This window comes from Acanthisitta chloris, unplaced genomic scaffold, assembly GCF_000695815.1.
Source record: "Acanthisitta chloris isolate BGI_N310 unplaced genomic scaffold, ASM69581v1 scaffold14126, whole genome shotgun sequence".
NCBI lineage: Eukaryota > Metazoa > Chordata > Aves > Passeriformes > Acanthisittidae > Acanthisitta > Acanthisitta chloris.
This window is the reverse complement of record NW_008676555.1, coordinates 294-25,331: the sequence shown is the minus strand read 5'-3', so window position 1 is coordinate 25,331 and position 25,038 is coordinate 294. Positions and strand designations below refer to the sequence as shown.

Sequence of the window (25,038 nt, the reverse complement as noted above, 5' to 3'; positions counted from 1 at the left end):
TGCTGACTTGTAAGGTTGTCATTCATCACTTAGGCCACTCTGTCAAAACAATAGCTTGTATCTTGAGGTGTCAATGCTACACAGACATCTTAAACACATCCCGAGACACAGTAGACACCTGACAGAAGAAAAGCAGCCACTGTTTCTGCAGAACCTGAAAGGCCAACGGGTACTGAGTGCCCAGGAAGATGAGTGATGTGAATGGAGATCCTAAGGTGAAAGAGGTCCTCTTTCTTACAAACAGAAAAATAGGGGCCAGCTGGGCAAGACAGGCTTTGGAGAGTAACCACTGTTAATATATTTACTGAATTAACTGTATTAATGCCAATCAAAACAAGTCATACTCAGACAAAGGTTTGTGCAGGTATCTGCAATGCATGTTTTGCTTCCTCTACCTCACCAAGCACACAGGTTAGTAGATATTGTTGCTTTATTATAACCATGGACTTCAGCAAGCTGCTGTGCTCTGCTGTGGTAGCAAGTATAAACATTTTGTCCTGGCGCACGCTATGCCCCTTAGTTCAGCTGAGCAGTATATAAACCAAAATTGAATATGAATAAAACACACCAAACACGACTTGAAGGTGCTAATGGTTTCTCAAGTCAAACACAGATGGAGGATGCAACAGCTGAGACGTATTTGGATCACTACTACACTCCAGTGCTTGCTTAGATTTATAACAATATAATCTGCTAATAAAAAGGGATATATAGAGAAGCCAAAATACCATAATAGCCTATTTGGGGCTTTGGCAATGCAATACCCATAAAAAGCCTGCCCTCAGGATTTACTATAGAATCTATTACCCATTTCATTCTCAGCTTCCAAATGGGGGGGAAAAGTTTATTGTGATGAACTAGGTTCATATTATGGCCTTCTGTTTCCTCAGACTGGTAATTTTCGCAGTGCATATCCCACATATTTCTACTTTTGGGGAATAACATTTATCTGTATTTTTACACAGTGTTCATATAAAGAGTTACAAGCTGTACAAAACATAAAGTGAGGCAGTGCATTACTACATTTTTGCTCTCCACTAATTTCAGCTTGAAGTAAGGATAATTTTAGGACAACTGTAGCCAAAAAAAAATAATTAAAAGTATCAGGAGCATTTTTGAAATGTACGAGATTTTTTTCAGACCTGGAATTACAGTCTGCAAAAAATGACAAAGGGGAGAATAGCTGAGGAATTGTTGAAAATGCAGTTAACATATTGACATGGGATTAGTAGCTCAGGCTGCCTGATGAAGAGCCACAGCTTCATGTCTCTTGTGACAGTCCATTCCTGCATTATTTCCCCATGGAAAATGCCTTTAGAGCCAGTAGCACAAAAACATCTCCCTTCCCATGCATGAAAAAACTGTCTTGCAAATTACTCACAGCCACAGCTCCTGAAGTTTCTAAACCAAAATCTTGAACTGAGGTCCTAAAGGAGACCCAGAGCAAACAGCAGCAACTATCCTTTTCTTCAGCTTGTAAGGGAAGACCTCTGCTGGTGTAAATTCTCAAAGCCTCATCAAATGAAATGGACCTGGACTGATTTACACTTGCTGAGGATCCACCCCCCAACTTACTTGCTACAGTAGTCAAAAAGGTTTCTCTGATGCTGGCACAGAAATTTCAATCACAGCTGCCATATGGGGTTTTTTTGCCCAAGAGATTACTCTGAGTGAACCTATAAAGTGCTGGGGAGGAAACAGTTGCAGCCACAGAAAAAATGAAGAATATTATTGCAGAGGAACTTTTCCCATTTTGCCAATGAAACTGGTCACCCAGTTTCCAACTCATTAATTAAAGCTCTTGTCAAGAATAGCATTTCAGCTTGTTCTGTTCACATACATCAAGGGGCACAGAAACATGAGGGATTTCAGTTTTCAAACACCACTATAAAATGTAATTGGTCCTGCTGGACCTTACACATGCTGGTCTGCACATAAACACTCTCGAAGTTTTTGTGACTAATATTCCATGTCCAAGTGACATAAACTCTTGAGTAGTGCCATTAGGTTTCAATATGGAATATGAGATCATTCCCAGGTCATAGATACACAACAGGAAAATAATATATTAGAATCAGTCAAATGACTGTTCACATCCTGCAGTTCTTTACAAGGAGACCAATATTCCCGTGACAGGAAGTTTGCTTGAACATAGGTCAGTCAAATGAGTACTGATTTGCAGAATCAAACCCGTAAGCACTAAGAAAAACTTCAATGACCATGTTTGTCCTAAACTAGGTCACTGCAGTTCTACTAACAATATAATCTCCTATGTAAATTGATTCCTACTAATATCCTATGACGGTGCCTCCTGTCCACTTTTACTGCATTAGGCAGTTGCCAGCCTTATCTGGGTCTTCTCCATCAAGCCTAATCCACTTCTTTTCAATTTCAACCTGTAATTAGAAAACAAAAAGAACCAGGTAGAGTTGGCAAATAATTGGACACTGAAAGTGTGAACTGCAGCAATGGCACAAAAAAAAAGCTTTGACACAGAACCAAAACATTTCCAGACCCGACAGATTTCAAAACCACTACTCCCAAAAATAACTCAGCTGACGAAAAACAAAGCTGCTTTTGCAGTTCTGTTTTTTAGCGTCGTCTTTGATCAGATAGGGAATGATTTTTTAATGATTGTTTTGCTCAAAGTCATTATCAAAAGTACATGCAAGGTATGTTTAGAATACATAGCATATTTGCATTTCTAATACTGTATGGGGGAGTGGGGAGGAAGAAGAGGAGGTAAACACTGCAAGCATAGCCCCAAAAATACCTGGCAATTGTAAAAAGCTTTCTGAACAATGTGTTTCTGAGGCTGCAGATCGCTCTCTATGCCCAGGGACTTGACTTCTGTTCCTGAGGCACAGGTGTCATGAACAACAAACTGGACAGTAGCAAATGGATACCAGTCAGATGGTATTTCCTGGTCTGATCCAAGTTCCAATTTGTAAGACAGGCTGTGAGGATGATCTGAACCTTGGAAAAGAAAAGAAAAAAAAACAACACAGCACACCATCAATTAATTAGCTCTATCTGTTATAAATACAGAGTTGTTCTGCTACAAGATTATTCTCTATAATCTTTTGCTATTTAGGCATCAGGTGGCCTCTTACACATTTTTTGTCTTCTTCAGCTCACTTTCCACAATCAATGCAGTTTTACAAATTAATTTACATGAGATTTACCAGATCCTTCCGGCTTCTGATTGAGAGAAGAGTATGCTAAATTTGGACTACTTGGAAGATCTGTTTCCCCTTAAAAATGCATTTTTACTCTCATAGAAAAAAATAAAACCGGAAGGCCCTGGTGTAGTCAAGGCAGAGATGCTGCTCTGTGTCCAACCATCCCCCTTTCCAGAGCTCTCTGCTGTAGGAATTTTCCTGGAGTGTGTATTTCAAGTGCTACAGCTATCTTGTGTAACATCATTTATTACAGTATGTCTACAGCAGGAAGATAAAGGCTCAGCTCAGAGTGCTGCTCAAACAAGAGATATCCCAGCTGCCCGAATAAGGGCTACTTGGACTCCCTTTCTAGCTTGGTTAGTTACAGGAAAAGAATATACTCCATTTCTTCCAGAGAAAAAGTCTTGCTAAAGTAACTGTCATGTTATAAAGAGGAGTCATGGACTGTCCATGTAGTGCAGCATATCATGAATGACTTTAATCCAGCCTTAGATCCAAGGGATCAGTTGCTTTAGCATTTCTTACATGTGGCAATGGTAAGGGAAAGGCACAAAGGAACACCAAGGTGAAAGCTTTCCAAAGCAACTGAAGTCAGCAGATTCACTGTGTGCATGAAAACAGTAAAATATCGTATAATGAAAAGAATTCTCTTCAAATTCTTCAGGGCAAAAAGTAGTAATTCTGCATTTCTCCTTCTTTCCAGGATTTTGATCGTCAGTGTAGACAACTAACTACACTTTGGCTGCAGGCAGGAAAAAAAAGGCAGAGAAAAGATTGGCTGTATTTTGTCAAAGGGAAGCCTGGTGGTGTATATTTGGTTTTCATCCATTACACTGAACAGCATCCCCAAGAATGTCCCATTCTTTATGCCCTGGCTTTCTCTGGTGACAGGAATCAGTTTCATGTCAGGATGAAGGAAATACTGAAGATGGGGTTAACATATACTGAGCTTTATCCATCCTGTGGGGAAAAATCATGATAACATTCCACATCCAGAGGCTCACGGACATTCTGCAAGGCAAAAAATAAATGAAAAAGCTACATCTCCATTGCTCCTAGGAGCCTTGGGCTGGATACATCCTCCGGTCTGTGCTGTAGGTTTTCCCCACAACCTGCCCAAGAGTTTAGGAGATAATTTACATTCAAGCAGTTTGATGGGCAGAGTTCTGTCACACATATCTATGACTGCACCAGAAGAAAGTCTAATTCAATAAACCATCCTCCGGATTTCATTCCAAGTCCAGCATAAATCAAAAGGTCTCCAATAATCAAGGCTTAAAGAGCATGAAATTCATGCTCTTTATTCTTAATCATACTGAAACAATTCACATTTTTTTAACTAATTATATAATTAGCATAATTAATAATTCCCTCCCTCTTCCTTGCTGTTACACTCAACAGCACAATTAAAACTGGAAGAAAAGGTGAGCAAAGGGGAGGAAGGAACAGGCAGTGTCCTTTGGATTATCAGTCCCTAAACTTCAGATAGGAAGATCTCCCACTCTTTTTCTCCCTCTTCTTTTTTCCATGTTTAATAACAGCAATAATTGGTAGTTTACAAAGGTCTTTGCTGACTGCAAGTGTTCCTCTCTCTGTTCTGTGCCCCCAAGGCATGCACACAGGAACACAGCCATATATACAGCCACCACTTCAGAGAAGAGACATGTCACTGGACAAGTGCAGACTTTCAGCAGCGGGACTCTGCATGTGGTCAATTTACAAGCATCCCCCTTTAAAGGCTGCTTCCAGCCGTACATCGCATTCCATCCTTATCCTAGGTGCTGCTCCTTTACACAGATTTCAGAAAATAGTGCTATATGCACACCAGCTAGAATCCTGCACTGTGGAAGAGTATCAAACACTAGCCATGAAGTCTCCCAGGCACCTCTGAAAAAACATCTACCACAATGGAGAGCAAGCAACCACTCCCCACATGGGACTAGATTCTTCTTTCTATTTAAGCACAGCTCTAATACATGCTCAAAAGAAACTGGCTACAGAAATTGTAATTGTTGTAATGCATCTGCAAGGGCAGATACACAAAAGGGACTGTCCAGGAGGCTGTCCATGAGTCAACAGTGTGCCCTTGCAGCTAAGAAGGCAAATGAAACCCTGGGATGCATTAAGAAGACTATTCCCAGCAGGTCGAGGGATGTGATTCTGCCTCTCTGTTCAGCCCTTCAAACCTGGAGTGTTGTGTCCAGTTCTGGGCTGCTCAGTATAAGAAAGACATGGAGCTCCTGGAGCAAGTGCAGCGAAGGCCAACAAAGATGATTACGGGACTGGAGCACCTCACTTATGAGGAAAGGCTGAGGGAGCTGGGCCTGTTCAGTCTCAAAAAGAGACAACTGAGAGAGGACCTCATTAATGTATTCAAGTACGTGAATGGGAAGTGCCAAGATGATGGAGCCAGACTCCTCTCAGTTGTGGAAACCAATAAAACAAGAGGTAATGGGCAAAAACTGATGCACAGGAATTTCCATCTGAATACAAGGAAGATCTTCTTTACTGTGAGAGTCACTGAGCACTGGAACAGACTGCCCAGAGAAGTCATGGATTCTCCCTCACTGGAGATATTCAAGAACCATCTGGATGCAATCCTGAGCCATGTGCTCTAGGGTGGCCCTGCTCAAGTAAAAAGTTTGGACCAGATGACCCACTGTGGTCCCTTCCAACTTAACTGATTCTGTGATTGGTAGGGATCACTGCAACAAAAAGTGTGTAGGCCCTGAGTTTTGGGAATGAAGCTTCCTTAAATATGTTCAATAGCACCTTTAGGGTGAGTGAGTAGAAGTAGGCATCCAGCACTGGCCAATGCCAGCACAGAGGGAGGGAAACCAAACCAAGCAGGACAGGCTGGAGAGATCAGATCAAAAAATCTTCACCCCTCCTTGCAGACCTTGCAACCCACCTGCCACACCAGTCAAGGCACAATGCTTTACAACCCACGTGCACTTAAAGAATGACAACCACCACCCAAACCATGGCCCATAACCAAAAGGAGCAGCACTACCACCTCCTTTTTGTATAACAGCCTACTGCTTAATGCACTTGTGCATGAATTGGGCTCGGTCACCCACACAGCTAGACAGCAAAGCTGGTATGACAGTGGAGTAGGAGGTACTGAGTGCAATTTGTGCTAAATCAGGGCTCCCAACTTGTGCAAGACATTGCCCACACTTCTGAGCACAGGACACGGCCCCAGGACACTAAAGCACAAGGATACACAGTCTGCAAGGAGTGCCATGCCAGGGGCACACAGCATGTGGCTAAAATCTCAGGACAATAACACAAAACACAGAGACTAGTAAAACGAACATTAGGAACTTTATTTCTGAAATAGATGAAGGAACAAAGTCAGAAAAAGCATTACAGGCACCTGCCAACCCCTTGAGAATGAAGCTGGAGCACTGAACAAGTGTGAGGATGAGATAGTGATTCATACTTCATGCACCCAGGGCCTGGCAGATCTGTGTGTCACTGTGATGTGAGCCTTGTCCATGATCTGCTGGTAGTCATCTATTGCTGGGTCCAAGCTCATTTCTCCTGCACTAACACTCTCTTGGTCCACAGTCCCTTTTCCAGACTGCCTGGACATGGTGGAATGAGCCTCTGCTGAGGTAGGCCTCTCCATCACTGAATCTTGCATCATCCCAGCATCAGTTGCAGTGACAGCAGCATCAGCAGTAAAGGAGGCCATAAGGAGCACTGTGAGATGTCATCCCATCTGTGGTGCCACAGCACAACAACCCACCTGAGCTGTGCTGCTTTTGGCTCCCAGGACCTGCTTGACTCTCCCGTGGTGGTGCCAGAATGCAGCTTGGCAACACACTTACTCGACCTGGTCTTCGTGCTGTTTGCTGGGTTGGGCTGTGCTGACTGCACAACATCAGCCATGAGTGTTGCATCTTAGGGAGGTAAGCAGGGGTTGCAGCACTAAGATGGCATGTCATGCCTTGGTCAGGAAAAAGAAGGAAGGGAAACCAGCATAGATCTAAGGGCTTTTGGAGATCAAATTCAGCATGCTCCTGTTGTGGGAGGGAGGACTATGAAGAAACAGATATCAGTGGGAATTGTCTTTAAAATTATTTTGTCTTCTGAAATAGAGAATACAGAAATAACCACTGCTTGGAATTCTCCTGGGCAGGTATCTTATGGTAACTGTTGGATGATAGATGTCCACCTGAGCCCAGGCATAAATGGGCCATTCCTCTTGGTCTGCTGCTGAAGGCTCCCCTGTTAGACATGGCACAGTTGTGATTCTGTACCATATGGCCCTTAAAGAAAACTTTGGGTTTATATTACAGCTGACCTACAGCCATGAGGTGGTCTTGGTGTTGGGATCCAGTGAGTTCTGAGGTGCTTTCTTTTCTGTAGGTGGTAACCTGTAAAGGCAGAGATAATAGTTTTAGTATCTGGGTAAGGCTACTGCCTTGGGTCCTCTGGAGCAGCCTCCACTGGACCTTTTTACCTACTCCTAAAACACAGGATTTCCCCCCCATCCCACCTATCTCTTGTACCAATGTCAATGTCAGAAGGGTGTACTCACCACTTCACTTGTGGAGAAGTTCTTCTGCCCACTACTGGGCTATGCTAGCAGTGTAGAGCAACTTCTCATCAGCTGTCAGATGGCAAAGTGACTGACCAACACTTTGGAAGATTGTGAACATCACCTTAGTTTTCATCTAAAACTGGCCAGTCCTTGTCATCTCCACTCCATGAAACTACTGCCTCCCAGGCCTTGTATTACACTGGAGTTAGAAGAAGAGGCTGCATGTGTAAGATTCTTTTGCAAAAGAAACTGTAGTGCTGAAAGCGCAAGATGTTGGCCAGAAGGCAAGAAAAGGTAGTGCTGTGAAAAGACAGGTGGGTTGGAGCAGGCACAGTGTAAGTCTGTACACCATGCTGACATATCCAGATGCAAGCCCAGTTATCCAAAATGTGGCCCATCAGGCACTGTGGGAGACATGACCACCTGGACAGATGAAATCAAACTATTCCTGAAAGGCAACCAGATGATTTGGGAAGATAACTGAGCTTTTACTAGACAGCTTAAAAGACAGAAACCTAGTGGTTTAGGTGTCTATGCAACTTGTTAAGATTTCTGTGAAATGAGAACCCTTAGTGTGTCCTGATCTGAAAATCTGGCTCTTATTTCCTAAAAGCATTCCAAATTCTTGCTCCCTTCCTCTGAAGAATACCAACAAGAAAGCCAAAACAAACAAACAAAAGATCAGTCAAACTATGATGCTAGATTCAAAATATCATTTAGCATTCATATAGAATTTCAAAAGGAATTAATAATTTAGCTTTGCATCTATTCACACTGTCTAGCCCTTATTCACCTGTATAACTAGTGTTCAAGCAACCTTGATCTAAGAAAGGCTCATGAAGCCAAGCAATATAAGCCAAAAAAATGTACTTGTTATTTGAGTTAAATAGCAATTCTATTTTCACCAAAATAGGTCCAGTTCTGAAAGTCTCATTTTGAGCATGAAAATACCAACAATTACTAAGAACAGATTTACATTAGGATTGTTAGAAGTTACTAACTCCTGCAGCGCTGTCTAAATGGATGCATTTATGCACCCTTCTGGGAGAAATGCATAAGAAATAGGAGTGTGGGACCATGCTACCTCCAAGAAGCAGTTTGCAACGTTGCAGGTGCCAGAAGGAGGTGGCTGTGCAGGGATGGAGCCCACCTGACAAAGCCATGGCTTGGAGTTTCCACCTAGGCGGATCAGAAAATGAGAAAAGTGGCAGCTGGTAGTTGCTGGGAACCACATCACCTCCCACACTGGAGTCCATGCTCAGATGCTAAAAGGCAGTAACAGGGCTGCCATCAGCCACAAGCTCCCCTGGCTCCAATTTCCTGTCTTGTTTAATGACTGCTTCCTCAGCGTGACTCCGTGATGCAGAATGAAAGAAGAAATTATCAGCTGAAGAACTGCTGCTTTACAGAACAGCTCAAGGATGGAAGTGTCCTAGCAGGAAACACCACATGGCTCAAATTTGCACAGCAAGTGATTAAAACAGTGTTTTGAAGTCTAGTGTTTCCTCAGCTCCCTGAGTGATACAGGTGTGTACACCTTCTCCAGTGCTGAAATCATGACATGTGCTGTATTTCTTTATATGATGCCCTGATTTCACAAACAGGCTCAATTTGCAGAAATTTCATTGGATCAGCCCTTCAAAATCCATGGCTTTTCTACTACTTTGTTTTTTTAAAAAATAATGCTAACATTCTGACTCCTAACTCTACATCTATATATCTGAATAAACATATATTAACACAACAGCTATTAACATTCTGGGGTATCTCACAGCTCATATTGACTTCACTTGGTCAGCACCTTTACAAGGAAGTGCTTCAGTAGAATTCAGTGGATACTAACATATTTTGATGCTCATAAACAATGCCACAACGTAACTGTAGGCAACTTTTGCTTTTCCCTTCCTTTTCTCTTTTTTTCCAAGAAGCCTTGGACAAAGGCTTTTTGAAAGCAAAAGCCTCGACATATTTTTCTCCCTGTGGTAAACATATTATGAAAGTTTACATATTTCTATTAGTTTGACTGTCTCCAGATTTTTGGCACGCCTTGGAACAACTCTATTTTTAAACTCTTAACTGTGTACAGAGTACTTGACAAAGCAGTTTAAAATTTGACTGGGCAGTATTACTACCAAAAGGCTTTTTTCAAACGCATGAACATTTCAAGGATACAAATGATTTTGCAGGTCTCAGCCAGAGGAATTATTCAAATGTGAAAAGTTGAAGCCACTGGGAGAGAATAATGTAAAGTTGTGGAATGCCACAAAAAAACCCACCATTTCTTATTTTCAGATAACATAAATCTGAAGTGAATTGTGCACATCAAATCTTAAGGTGGAAGAACTGCAGGGAATTAAAGACTTTGGAAGACTTATAATCTTCTTTAAAATTGACTGAATTACTATTACAGGAGCAAACCTGTATTAAATAGCAAAGAATACTAAAAGCTACCCAAACAGTTCCCTAAGCCTTGGGAAAACACATGGGTCACAGCAGCATGGGGCCAATCCCCGAAATCTGGAGCACAAGACACCCATATCTGCAGATTTTGAAGATCTGAAAAATCTTCTTATGCCTACTATTTGTGGTACATCTCTCCATCACTCCTCTGCCCTCCCTGTCGATTTTTAAGTCTCCCCTACCCCTTCTTTACTGTCTCCCCTTGTCTTCCTTCTCTCTGTCATGTCTCTCCCCCCACCATTAATCCTGGCTTGGCTCCCTGCCTTGGCCTGTCTGCCAATGCTGTGTCTCCTTTGCTCTCTCGCAGCCCATTGCTTGGGAGCCACCTGCATCCTCTGAGCAGAGCATGAGATACACAGCTAACAAGCAGCATGTAAAAGGGAGGGATCAGCCAGTCCAGGAGGAGCTATATGGATTTAGCCACAGATCCAAGGCAACCACAGTTTTTTCCAAAGCAAAAGAAAAGGGAAAACAGAGATGGTGTTAAAGTTATTTCTGACTGTGAGCACAGTAGTGTTTGTGCTGTTCCTCCTGCAGTGCACATCAATGAAAATCAAAAGGCACAATCACTCAAGGCTTGAGAGACCTCATCCCCTGAGCAAGTCCCAGTCTGCACACAAAGAGGACCAGTATTTCCATGCAGCATTGTTAGTGAAAATACTAACTCTTGTCTGCCAGTAGCCATGCAATAATCCATACTCTCACAACTGCCACATAAGCATGTTGATGTAGGATGCTTGCAAATGGTGTTCTAATACCAAAAGCAATTTGGTTCATATATAGGCTCAGACTAATATTCCCTTTTCATTTGCCCCTGCCTCAGTTTTCTGTCAACCTGTTACTTCTGTCACAGAAATAGCAATCTCAATTCAAATATCAAACTGGAAAAACATAAAATAAAGTAATAATTACCTAAACAACAGGTCAGGTTAAATATAACTTATAATTAGTTAAAAATGAGGGGGAAAAATTCCTTGGGATTTTTTTTGTCTTTATTCTTCTCTTTTCTCTTTTAATAGTTTTGAATGTTAACTCTCACGTGCACACACACATATAGCTGTAAGAGCCTGGAAGTGAATATGTCAAATAAGTACTAGCATACCTGATACCAGGACTTAAGAAGATGAAATCTTCTCTGGACATTTTAAAGAGGTAGTTAGTCCAGACAGTTAGGACAATACAAGACTAGGGCAATCCATTTGTTAGTAATACACACTTACCCCCTTTTAGAAGTACAGATTTTACAAATACTTTAGGCAAAATTATTTAACAGGTGCCTTTGTCTTACACAGATTCCCAAAGCCTCAAGTACACATAATGAATATTCAAGCAAAGGATCTATTGCCTTCACTCTACAGAACTTGAAACAGGATACTATATTCCTCAAGAATTTTCATACCTTTAGGAAAGTACTACGCCTTTCAAAATGTACTGGTAACATGACTAAAAATTGGAATTTTAAAACCAAATATTTATATTTTTTGTCTCCAAAAAGCTGTATTTTTCTCCATTAAATTAAGGTAAATTTGCTACTTCCATGTGCATGACTATGAACATAGCTGGCCTTATTGCTGCAGATTTTCAGTGAGGTATCAGCACCAGAAAGAAATGGAAATAAAGTGAGAGGCATTTTTTGTCAGTGCAGTTATTGCCATGACTGTTATTGCCATCTCAATGCAAATCCATTAAGAGGTAATGGATATCAGCCTTTGCCAAGCACAGTCACCTTCCTACAGAAAGTTTGACCACAGTACCTTCTAGTTATATATCATATCTTCCATTTCTTAAATGATGCTAGAAAGCCAAGACCCAACACCTTTTCTATTAACTGTGTGATACTGGGTGGACAAATCATTTTACCAACCAGCTTTGGCTTCCCATCCCACCCATTGCCCAGATAGTATATGAGAAGCATAAACCCTTCCCTCTGTCTTATTAGACTTCAGGTTTACTCAGAATGACAAGATCCACTTCCATGGTACTACACACTTAAAATGACTGACAACAATACATTTGCCTCCATCAAATAAATTAGGAAAATATCCTTTACAAAAAAAATAAATAAGACTATATTCTCTTTTTCCTAAAAAGATTATTTCAGCTTCTACAAATGCCATCGCACAGATAAAAACCCAAACCACAGCAGCTGGTGGAGGTACACAGGCATAAAACCAGTGAAGACATACACCCAAGCCCATCACTTTATAGTGCAAATTATTTACTTGAATTTTTATCTGGAAGTCTGTCAATCTTCCACACCACAGCCCTGTAGGCACTCTCATATTTTGCTGTTCCAACTGAGACTTGTATTATGGGATCAGATTCAACCTCGTGTAAAGCACCAAGGCAAGCTCTCCTGTTCATTTTTGCTTTTAGGGACTTCTGCCTTTGGAGATTCATGGTCCAAAGTGCTTTGATCCACTGTGTGGGAACAGGAAAGCGTATCATAACATTTTCACAGTATTTCACAGTGGGTAAACGTGTTGAAGACATGTTTATAAAAGCCTGAAGTTCAACGTATGCCCCCTGAACCACTACTGCAGCCTTCACAGAAAAGGGAAGGTCTTGCCCATTATACTGTGTGCTGAAACGCATCAGTTCCAGCCTACAGGCATCTGGGGGTGTAAACTTAATAATCCGTGATTGCTCGAATTCCTGTGCTTTGACACAGTTATGGAAATGGCAATCAAGAATATCAATCCATTTCTTCTCCTCCTCCTCCTTGTCAAAGTAACGCTCATCCCTCTTCTGGAGGTCCCGGTCATTCAGGGTTAGAAAACACTCAGCACCTCCATTCACAAAACACAGGCAGTAAATGTGTGTGATGACAGCACTTTCTACCAGTTTTCCTTCTGCCTTAGTGACTTTCCCCAAAAAGTTATCCACTATTTCCAGAGTCATTTCTTGCTCTTCATAATTCTTCTTTTGTCTAGAAACAGTAGGAAGTTTCATAAGCTCTTCCTCGACTGTTATGAGGAAGTCTGTGAAGTCATTATAATCTGTGGTTCCCAGCTTTAACATCTGCTCAACCTCTGCCTCATGGATCACTTCTACTTTGGGATGATACCTCCTTTTCTCTGTGTAAGACACGCACTCGATCTTCACAGTATGGATTTTTCCTGAGACATTGTAGCTCTCTAATTTGGGTTCAGACAGTTTACATTGTGGCTGCAGCTGGAATTCCTTGAAAGGTTTCTCCAGGCCCTTTTCATAATACATCTGCAATATACCTCCGGCCAGGACACTCAGGTAGATTGGGCCCCATTGCCGAGATGACATCATGTTCTTCTTTTCAGGAATCCTTAGCATGAATGGCCATCCATCTGATTTCTGGCTTTTGAAGAGGCTGCGTGGGATGGTGGGGGAAAGCTTGTGCCACGTGTGAGTGCTGGAGATGGGTGAGTTTTCCATGGCATCACAGCTATCAGCTTGCAGGTGTTCAAGCCTCTCACAGATGTAACTGAAGGAGCCCTGGTTAAGGCTTTTCTGATCATGATAAGTTTCTTTGTCTTTAGGATGACATACACTCCTGTCCATCCCTTTGTCCTTCCTGTGCATGCTAACATTAGCTGGTGACATGCTGAGAGAGCACCCTTCCTTCCAAAAAGGACTGGAAAAAGCACATTCGCTCTGGAAGTATGGGAAGCGCCCTGGAGCTAATTCCTCACAGCTTCCTGAGGGATTAGGGTTTCCTTCATCTGTTGATTTGGAGTCCAAAGTCTTAACTGGATGGTCATTAGGTGAGGTGTTCAAAGGAAGGCTGCTTGGTTTCTGCGAGGCTAGGGATGAGCAAATCCCAGGTGATGGAAGGAGGTCAACGTTTGATGGCCATTCAGGGATGGGATAAAGCATGTGAATCCCAGACTTTGGGATGCATGGGCTTCCTGGGTACTCTCTGGTAGGCGTAGTAAGTGGAGAGTTGCTGGGGGGTCCAGGACTTAGGTAGAAGTCAACTACAGGAGATGAGAGTGGAGTGCTGCCTGTAGAAGATGACCTACTTGAAGACTCATGCACACTAGACAGATTGAGTTTAAGGCCATTTGCTTTACAAATACTCTGATTATCAACTGATTTCTGAGGAGACTGGAAGAGTGGCTCGTCATCAAAGGTGACCCAATTTGCTGGATTTGTGGAACACATCTTGTAGGAGAAACTGGAGGCACTTGCACACGCATGACCCACAAACCGTCTACGAAGAAACAACAAACATGAGCAGAAATAAATTCTCTTGGAAGACAAATAAAAACAACCTTTATAAAATTCAAAGCACACAAAGCTCAAAATTTGCAAGCAGTTCACAAACCCAGTGTACTTCGCATTTTATGTGTATAATCTGAGATAGCTGTGCAGAAACAGATAAACTGCACATGAATCTCTGCTGCTCTCCCAGGTTGGGGATCAAAGGGAGATCTAAGCTCTGTGAGCTGTTCAGAACATCTGGTGCATGCAGTCTCTCCATCAGAGAGACCAGAAAGCCCCACAGTGGTACAGGACTGCTTGCATAATACTTTCTACTATACAGCTTATGTGTAATTTAGAATATGGAAAGAGATTTTCCATATTAGGCATCTGTTCCAGGTAAAGTTTCCCCTCCTTCCCCCTACCAAACAAAACAGCATTTTACTAAGAATGGTGCAGCTGTTTTCAAAGACACAATCAGGATTGGAAGAGGTGATTACTTTTTTTGTTGTCTGAAAAGCTTTAGCTTTTTGCTTGAAAAGCTGAAGCAACTCAGTACTGATGGCAAAGGTACACATCCCTATTGCCATCGGGGCAAAACCAGCCCACCGAGATAACACATGCAATGAGCAGCCAGTTCCTGGGTCTCTCCAAGGCAGGTGTTCTCTTCTTGCTGTGGAAACAGGGCAGCTGCATGAGCACCCCCAGGTGAGAAGCAGCAGGAAGCATGTTGTGGCCACCAAAACTGGCCTAGGACTCATCACCCACTCCATGCTGTCATCTGAGGCACCTCCTGTCGGGAGCAGCATGAATAGGCTGGTTCCAGATGCCCTCCAGACCTGGGCAGAAATCTCTTTACACCAGTTCCTACAACCCAGCCTTATGCTTTTAGAGACTGGACATGTTAGAAGGAAGGGTGAAAAGGCATTAGACTTATAAACAAGACATTAGCCCTAAGGATGAGTAATACATCCCTGCTGAAGGGTAGACTACAAGGTCCACCTCAGATAAAATGCTGGTGAAACACAAGTCAAGGCCAAGTAACAACATATACATCTATTAGGCACTGAATTGGCTGGTGGCCTGGAAAAAGGACAGGTCTTTAAACCAATTAATAAACTACACTTCATCAAACAAAGTGTCTTTGGTAAAGGGCTCAGCTGGATGTCCTCAGAGCAGGACTGCAACCAGTAAATAATTAACCTTGCCTTCGTGGTTTTAAATCATGTGCTGAAATTTAAATGCTCACTCTATCCTTATGCAGAGTATGTCAAACACAAAGTTTTTCCTCCCCACTGCTCTGGACTGATGAGGAAGCGAGTAATAAATTGCTGATGCCTGAGGAGGAATAGAGTACAATGAAGCACCACAGGGCACATGTAAACATCGCTCATTTGATAAAAAGTTATTCTTGTTATGTCAGAACACATTCACATTTGCCTGAAAGCACAAGGAAGGCAGAGTTCATATAGACAAAAACCACCTGCACATACATTACTCCATTAATTAAGGTCAGTTAACGATGACTTAAAGCCATTCCCTTTCGTGCACAGACAGCCACAGCTAGGCCACTTATTAGTTGCACAGCACTACAGCATACAATCACGTAACCCTAAAAGCCATTCTTTATCTGTAGCATTTAGAGAACAGTTCATTTCTAGACATGGCACAGTTCAGCCAAGTGAAACCTTATGCCATTATTTTTATTATTTTTCATTATTTGTACCATTTCCCCATCACATCTTGGCCAGTTTAGAGCAGTACCATAAACTGTGGCACAGCCTGCTCACTCTGTGGCCAAGCAACTAGGAGCTTGCAATGGAGGAGGACTCTGGTCCGTCATTATTTTTTGAACTCTTGACCTTTTTGTCAGAAAAATATTTGCACTATGCTAGTTATTTTGTAAGCACTCTCCTCCACTTACAGAAAGAGAGAGAAAGAGAAAGGGAGCAAACAAGTTACAAATTACTATTGTAGCTCAGACACACACAACTACCAGTGTATCCTTCACCCACACAATCACTTCATCAAAATACAGTGTAGCAATGGAAAGAAAAATCACAGCTATTTGGTCTCTGGCTTGGTCATCATTTTTTCCTCCCATTCCACACCCTTCTGCTCCTCTCCCTCTGGTTGCCAGCATTGCTCCTTCAGCAGTATATATTAATTATTTCTAAATCGGCAGGTTTCAAAGTTTTCAGCCCTTGCTTCGTCTCAACAAGTCTCATTTGTTAACAGTGGCTTATGTGATGCTAACACAGAGTGTGGCTTTTTTTTTTCTGTAACAGCCAGGACCATGGGGCAGGCTGCTAGACAGAGAACATAAGGAAACAGCCTCAAAGGCTGCCATTAAAAACTCTTCTGGCATTTACAAGAGATAAGCGACTGCCAGTGAGAGAAAAAACACACTGCACATGGGAGAGAAAGCCTTTCTCTCGGGAGGGGCTCCAGGATGATGCTGGGGTACTGCACGAAGCTCAGCAGCCTGACGAGGCACAGCCCTTTGGTGTGACCACAGCCATGCTCAAGGGATAAATCTCAGAACATTGAGATGCTTCGGTGGAAAAAAAAATCATGAAATGGGAATGTAAGTAAATACAAATGTAAGGAACACATTTTGCAGCCTGTTTCCCTTTCTTGTTAGAAATGAAGTTTTCCAGCATCCTTTATTATTTCCAGATGTGTGGGTCATTTTTTTTCCCCAGCGCCTGTTACTATTCACTTTTTAAAATCTGATGTTACAGATTATTTGGCACGGGTTTTTTTTCCTGTTACAGAACAAAAAGATGTTTGAAATCCACCTGCCAAATCTTCAACTTCAGTCAATAAATGTCAATGAAGAAAACCACTTTTGCAGATGGAGCTCTCATCTGCAATCACAATACCCTCAGTGTACCTGTCCGAGGCTGTAGATTTCACCTTTTATTACTGCTCCAAATATGTGGGAGTTGTGAGGTTTGCGGGTTTTTTTTAAAAAAGACACTGATGATAACAAAAACACACATGCAAGAAGCAAGTGTTAAAATAGATAGTGGTTCCCCTACTGTTCCTCACTGATCCCCAAAACTGACTTCCAGGAATGGAGGATAAAAGTCCAAATGGATCTTTACAAGTTGTTTGTATAATGTCATGCTAATAAAAGGAAGTGTTGTGTTATTGGCAGCACCATTCATCTAATGCTTAAAACAACAAAATTAGTCTTATGCTACATTACATAGCTCTAATGGTTTTACATCTGCACAACACAATAAAGTAATCTTTTCAAGTTCTTTTTTTTGTTCTAAAAAGTGCTCCAAATTCCTTCTTATGAATTGGGACATTCTTCCTCGAAACTGCAGCAAATTCAGAATGGATGTGTTTTCCCTTCAAAAGGCAAAGGTTCCCCGTGGGACCCACATAAATGTAACTGAAATGGTTTGGGTAAGAGGAAAACAATACAAGATGCCATTGATCTCAGTTACCACATATGTTACGTGGCCCATAACATTTAAATTACAAGCACACGTGGTATCTCGTTCAGATATGTGACAGGAAATACCATTTTTAGCATAGTGAAACTGCCAACCAAGACAGCTGGCTGAAATAACAGTTGATCCTAAATGCATTAATTCCAGTGAGCCCAAAAGTTGCGACTCATCTCAATTCATCCTCCTCTGCATGAAAACAATCTTCCCATTTATCAGATTAACACAGTCCCTCAGCATTTAATGAACAATAGTTGCAGTTTAATTTCTTCATTTCAATACCTCGAGGACAGAAGGAAGAGAAATCCTATCCTATTATTGAGAGATTTCATGGGCTGTAGCTATTACTGGGTCTTTTGTTGCTTCAGAAATCCCTGATCAAATCTGCAGCAAAAATACTGCTCAATTTTTGTACCTTGCTGGGGGATACCCTGTTACCTCTTCCTACACTGAACACTAATAATTACTTCTTACTGACTCCAAGGTGCAATTCAAGGTATTGACTTCCCTACAAGCTGAGATTGCTTATTTGTCATCCAGCAATATCTGCCAGGCCTCGCATCGCCTCCTTCACAGCAGGGAAACAGCAGCATCTGAACCAGCACAGTGCACAATTGAACCCCCTGTGTATCTCACTCCCAGGATCTTCCCAAACGTTTGGCACCAGTTAAAGTCCTCAAGCATGTCCCTTCTGATTAAAACACAGAGGTCATCTTTTAAAATATTGGAAGACCACGGGGTCAGCTAATGGGGAATGGCAGGGAAACACCTCCCTGCTGCAAAGCATAAAGCAAGTAAATGCAATGTCTAATAGAAATTACTCACATTCCCAAGCACACAGAAAAGCACAATTTTATAAACATATTCCTTATTGCCTCTCTATCTCCAGAGGCCATCCTGGCTTCAAAACTGTTAAGCTATACATCCTCTAAACAAATTCTCTTTGTAACACCCAAGCATGTATCTTAGATATGGTGAGGTTTAATTGGGCAAATACCAACCTCATAAATTGCTTCAAGATCAAAAAAAAAAAAAAAAAGCAGATTTATCTATACACATTGTGACAAAACACTTAAATAATCCCTTCAAAATATGCTGAGCTCTTCACATGAGCTATTCTGTTTGTGGACAATGCCTGGACATTTTATTTCCACCCTTCCAGAGAAACTGTGGACCCCATACACTACTACACATGAACAAGAAACAAAGTTGTCTGATGCATATAGGCTATACAGAAATGTAATGCAAAACTGCATACCGTGCATGCTGCGGTGAAGCTCTCATAATGCTACCATATGAGTTGTTACTGTTTCTTGTACAAATACATAGACAATTCTTCAAGCATTTTGCCATAAAATGTAGCAGTCTCAAAGGGAAGTACAAATTCTCTGCAGTTTAAGCAATAAAGCACATATGGTATATAAAATACCCTAGATGTTTCTAAGCCCTTGTGATATCCAAGTAAAATATGGCAGATTTATCTCTGTAGTTTACAGCCATATTCTTTGCATCCCTGTTTTGGTTATTACTTAACACTGAAAAAAACCTTGGAGTAAAATACTACTTGATTTATGATGATTTGCCTTGAATTTTACTTTGATACTACATATGGCTGCACTTTTACTTAACTCTGCTCTACCTCTCCTAGACATACACAAAACTTTCTCCAACCTATACCTCTGAAATAAACATAAGCAAAAGCAAAACTGACAGGAAATAGGAATTCCTTGGCTTCCACTTGTATTTGGGATATCTACATGGATTAAGCCTCCCACTGCACTACTCATTTTGGAAAATAAGGAACTGGTGCAAGAGTCAAAAATATACACCAACTTCAAAGTGCAATGTGACCTTATATTTACATTGCTCACTCTCTGGGGCATAAGCACAGCTGGGAGAATTTTGGAGCTTGCAGCTAATCTGTTTGATTTGGAATTCCTTACTCTTGGCCCCGAGAGCTGCAGGAATTAAAATTTCCAGCTTTTGACAGCTTGCAAGTCCTCAGAGCATAGGCAGGCGTGGCTTTCGCAGACACCTCGCCTTGTTTCTGCCGAAGAGGAGGTTACAAACAAGGTGGTTGGTACTTGCACACATAGGCATGAGGAAATTAACGATTTTAAGGGCATCAACACAGCCTCACAGTATATTCCCAAGTGGAGAAAACACTTCCTTTCCTTGCTAGGCAAAAGGGTAAAGCAGAGACTGCAACAGTCTCTAGTGAGTCTGATGTTACATGGTTTGGGATGTGGGGTCACTTGCCCCACCACAAGGGCAAGTACCAACGGCTGCAGCACTGACACTGTGTGCATGCTGGGAAAGCATCCAGCTTGGGAGGGATGCTACACACAGGCAATGAAGGTCTGAAAAAACGCTGACTTCTCTGCCTCTTAGAGTCACATCTCATGCTTTAAAGGCTGTAAGCAGATACAAGATTCACATGGGATGGAAAACCTACAGGAAGCTCTCAAATGAAAAATGAAAGAAAAGCAATCACATTCACATCTCTGCTAACTATTCAAGCCTGTGGCTGAAGTGGGTCTTCCCCAAAGCAGTAGCTCTTCTTGCTCACAACAGGAGGAGGTTAGATGCTGAGGACCTACTAGTTTATATAAAAATTTAGCATGGCTATTCAAAACAATTCCCATCTTTTCCGTGAAAACTCACTCAAACCTCAGCTGCTATGCACTGTAAATAAATTCCTTTTCATGTCTACATCCATTCTAGGAGACCTTCCCTAACATCAGATGTGAAGTGATTCCAAGCTGCCTCAAAAAGACAACAAAACATCATGCATGACTGGTCTTGTGTATAACACCATCAGATTCAACCAGTCTTCACACACGCTGTAAGCCCTGATTCCCACACCCTCCCTCACCCCACTCCAGCAGTCACACCACTGTGGGTGAGTCAGATCAGCTTTGTCCTTCAGTATTTTCTTAGTGAGGAACAGAAATCAAGGAGGGACAGTCTACATTTTACTGGAAGCGTCTGTATGATTTTTGGAGACAAGCCAAAGGTATTTTCTACGGGAACTGAGAGATTTTCAAAAATCACAGCAACACAGTCACCTGGGATCCACATTGCCATTCCTCTCAAAGACTTTTTGCAGAGCTTGTTATCAGGATTTAACTTTCAGAATGGGATAATATAAACTAAATAGAATAAACAAAATATTTTAAAAATAAAAAATAAAAAATTAAAAAGAAACTAAAATAAAAACCTAATTTAAGTGTCATTGGAGAAAGATACCTGAATAGAGACCTGAACCCACTCTTGGAAGTCACTCAGCAACTTCTCCATCAGTGCATAAAGGAAAGCACTGAGCTGCAAGTAACAATATGGTCCTCTTACCCTACAGGCCACCTCTCTCACCTGAAGGGAACTGAAGGTTACATGCAGCAGTTCCTGTACTACTTGCTGTGTCTTAGCCCATATGCAGACCCATTACAAAGCACATGAATCAGTGAATATAACAGCACAGAGAAGTCATTCAAAAGTCAGTCTCCAGCTACAAAACATTCAAGGATCACAGGCTTGCAGTGGGCACTTTCTAACATTAAAAAAAAAGTTTTCCCAATCCAGACCTATGTGTAACTATTTTGTTTTGGAAAGATGCAATCACATCTTACATCACACCCCACCAACTCTGGATAATTCTGGTACATAAGAAAGCACTAGATACAGGTACACTTACAACCTGTTTGGGTTTTTTTAATGTAACCAAAGTGACAAACTCACTCTTATCTCTGGCATATCATCATGTCTATCCACAAGAATAGCAAACACCAACATGCAACACAAGTCTAAGCATCTTTTGTGGTGCATCAGTTCTAATTGCTCAGTTAGTTCCTCCAGATGACAGTCAGAAGAGTGCCATGTCAGATGTCCAGTGTTTTCCTGTTTGTGGGGTGGATTTCTGATTTTGGAAGATGACAGACTGTGCCAGGTCTAACATACATCTCATAGCACATGTTTCTGTGCATCTTTGGACTCCAGGCTGGAAATGGAGAAGGCAGGACAAGGTGTGCCCATGCTCGTGCCCCATTTGCTGGAAAACAGGGGATGGCCAGAAAAACCCTCAAGAGGACACAGTCCACTATAAAAGACAGTAGGAGTGAAGGCAGGACAAGGTGTGCCCATGCTCATGCCCCATTTGCTAGCAAACAGGGGACGGCCAGAAAAACCCCCAAGAGGACACAGTCTACTATAAAAGACAGTAGGAGCATTTTTACTGCCTCAAATGAGAACAGGATTAAATCCTAAGAAACACAAAATGGTCCTCTATGTTGTACTGAACATCTTTAACAGAAGAAAGCTACTTTTTCTAGAAGAAATAACAAAAGCACCTAATCAAATTGACTACTCTGTGCTCTTGCACTTTATTTCTTCCTATTATCTAGTTAGACAAGAAAGGTGAATAATTTTAAATTCACTTCACTGTGCGTATGCATCTTTCTCTTGTGTATATAACACACCTCTCCATGGGGTCTTTCATATTTCTCAAAATGAACCCCTACAATTAGAGGACAGATGGGGAAAAGGCAGAGGTTGCTGCGCTGTGGGAATCAGCATGGATTCACCCCTGCTAGGTGCTTCTGTTCCCATTCCCATTCGGTTTACTGGGCCACTCCTGCTTTATCCTCTCTGCATCACACTCCTCTGCAGCATCACCATAGTGACTGCATAACTCACTCTCCGTAGGCAGATTTCAGAGAGCCAACAGACAGTTGCAGTAAGTCTCATGTAAACTGTTTATTGACACTAGCTGACATTTTTACTGTACAGAAGTTTGTTTGGGGTTTTTTTTAACCAGAAAAAAGAAAGCCAACAAACCTTCAGCATCGTGCTCTGGCCTGGAAGAGACAGGAAAATAAATCTATTTTTGTTTACAGCACTTCTGCAGGTCACTAAGTTAATGGAATGTTACTGCATCTACTGAAGCAATTTTTAACTGTGTTTAGGAAACATGTTATTATTAGGAACACACGCACATCCCACAAAAGTGCTCTGGTCACGGCAGCTCTGTAAAGGGCTCTGGCAAGAAGTTTAATGTCCCAAACCTCCCCCCGAGCAGAGCAAGAGATGTATAATGAGCTACCAAGCAGCAGAAATGCAGTTAAGGATGGTCATCCCACTTCTGTAATATCAACAGCCTTTTTTAAAAAAAACTTAAGCAGCCCTCTGGATGGAAGCAAAAAAAAAAAAAGCCTGAATGCTTTGGCACACAGATCACATATCAAAATACTAAACTGGCTATGGTCAGAAACAAATTTAAACCTAGTCCTCTGATAGTGTTTGCAGTGTCCAGGGGAAGGGATGGATGAAATGCCACAAATACACAACACAGAAGTACTCTTCAAACCTCTTGCTGCTAATCTCAGAGTGAATAATCAAAAGTAGAGAAGCTAACAGAAATACTGTATTTAGCATATTCACTGAACAATATATTACTCTCCTTCTGTATTTTTTATTTTTTACTTTTGGTTCAGAATTAGGTTTTATATCTGCATTTAACACACCTTCAAGCTTTAGTGCCCAACAAACAAGTGCTATTACCTTCCTGGAGACTAACCCATGAGCTAAGATTTGCAGACCTTTGATTTGAAGAGGTCTTCTAAACATGAAAAGTACTGCCTGACAGCTATTGATAACATTTTCTGACAGATCAATTCTCTCCTCCACTGTGGGATGTTCCCCTCCACCCTGCATTATAGGAATACCAGCACTACTGAGAAGGAGTGTCCCGAATGAATCCTTGTTTATTTGGATAGAGGGTCTTTTAATAGCAACTGATGATAGTCATGTCAGAATGTATAATTCATAACACAGACACCCAAAACACCCTCATCTGAGTTCCTCTCCACAAGCCTTTTAAGACAGACATGTGGGTAGCCTGGTTTTCTAAAGCAAAAGGCTTACATTCATTTGCTGTTCAGAGATCAACAAGTTGGGCCATTAAGCTTATAAATTCCAATAATTTTTAAAGTGATAGAAAATAATATTATTATATACTTATTAGGGAGAAGGAAAAGAATCAAGCCTGAGCATGAAACAAGGACCTTGTACCTGCCTTTGGGACATATTTTTCCAGTGATGTGATCTACACCTCCAACGTCAGTTAAGTATAATCTCCAGGCACACTCCCTCTTGTACAAACTACTTCAACACTCAAACACAACTAGTTACAGAGCACAGTGCTAAGCTCTCCTCCACTCCTACATATAGTCAAGAAAGCAGCTCATCTTTCCTCACAGCATTTTTTTCCTGTAGGTGTTTCTAGTGCTCAAAACCAGGCAATGTAATGTGTTGTCTTCAGCTACTGCTTTTTTCTCTCTTACAGATACAGAAGAGTCTCAGCTCCCAGACAGGTAAAAGTGGGTTAACACCAAAATGAACAGTGCACATTTAAGAGCCTCAGGCTCCAAAATTTCTGTTCCCTCCTCCCCAGTCAGTCATTACCACTCACCCAAAAAAAGCTAAGTCCTGTTTACAGAGAAATCAGCAAGAGTTTCTAGTCCACTCCACAGAAAAAAAACTCTGGGGAAGGTAAGCTGTAACTTAACTTTCACTTGGCTCATAAAATACCTAAGTCAGCAGTCAGAACACTTATTTGCCACAAGTGCCAGAACACCTTAAAAAAACTTTACTGAAAAGTTCCCTTTAAGTGAGTATTTACCTAAAGCCAAAGAGTGAATACTTCCTATATTCTTTCTGATCTGCAGTACGCTTGAAACACCATCTCTGGAGTTTGAACTAAGAGTATATGTGGTGAGTGCAGTCTAATCACTTCAGCTCTGTGCAGCACATCCTTCTGCATCTGCTCCCATTGTTTTCCCAAAGCCCTGCACCCCAGCTGGGTTTACAGAAGAGATTTCTGAAGCAATAATTTCAAGCACCATGAACCTATGTGCATAGTTCAACATCATCAACTGAACCACTAGAAACTATGCGAAAGGCCCCAGGAATTCAATTAACTTCGAGTATTAAAATAAAAACACTTCTCATCTGCTCCAAACTCCTCCCTAACAAGGCAAAAGTCATGGGAACGTGATCCAGCAGGATGCTCGGCACCCAAATTCGACCCGTTTCCGCTCGGATGAAAAGCTCTGGGTACCCCCGGGCAAAACCATGCCCTTTCCACCACTTCTGTTTTCAAAATGAAGGAAAAGGGGAAAAGAGAAAAAAGAGAGAAAAGAGAAAA

The 25,038-nt window shown here is 41.6% G+C and overlaps 1 protein-coding gene across 1 annotated transcript; it reads right to left on the bottom strand.

Annotated features, from left to right (window-relative positions):
* Positions 1-2,289: 2,289 nt before the first annotated feature.
* On the bottom strand, positions 2,290-14,334 carry STON1 (stonin 1). The gene is made up of 3 exons (XM_009076196.1): positions 12,417-14,334; positions 2,774-2,976; positions 2,290-2,396 (listed from the first exon to the last, which is right to left on the bottom strand). Exons 1-3 carry the CDS (start codon positions 14,332-14,334, stop codon positions 2,322-2,324), a joined length of 2,196 nt encoding a protein of 731 aa, XP_009074444.1. The 3' UTR covers positions 2,290-2,321.
* Positions 14,335-25,038: the final 10,704 nt, after the last annotated feature.

Bases quoted from the DNA above. Each gene is read 5' to 3' on its own strand.
- STON1 (XM_009076196.1), bottom strand. From the start codon at position 14,334: ATGTGTTCCACAAATCCAGCAAATTGGGTCACCTTTGATGACGAGCCA. The intron at 2,977-12,416 runs GTAAATAATTTG...TTCTTTTCCAAG, and splicing joins ACTTCCAGATAAAAATTCAA to GTTCAGATCATCCTCACAGC. The intron at 2,397-2,773 runs GTATTTTTGGGG...TTCTAATTACAG, and splicing joins AAGCTTTTTACAATTGCCAG to GTTGAAATTGAAAAGAAGTG.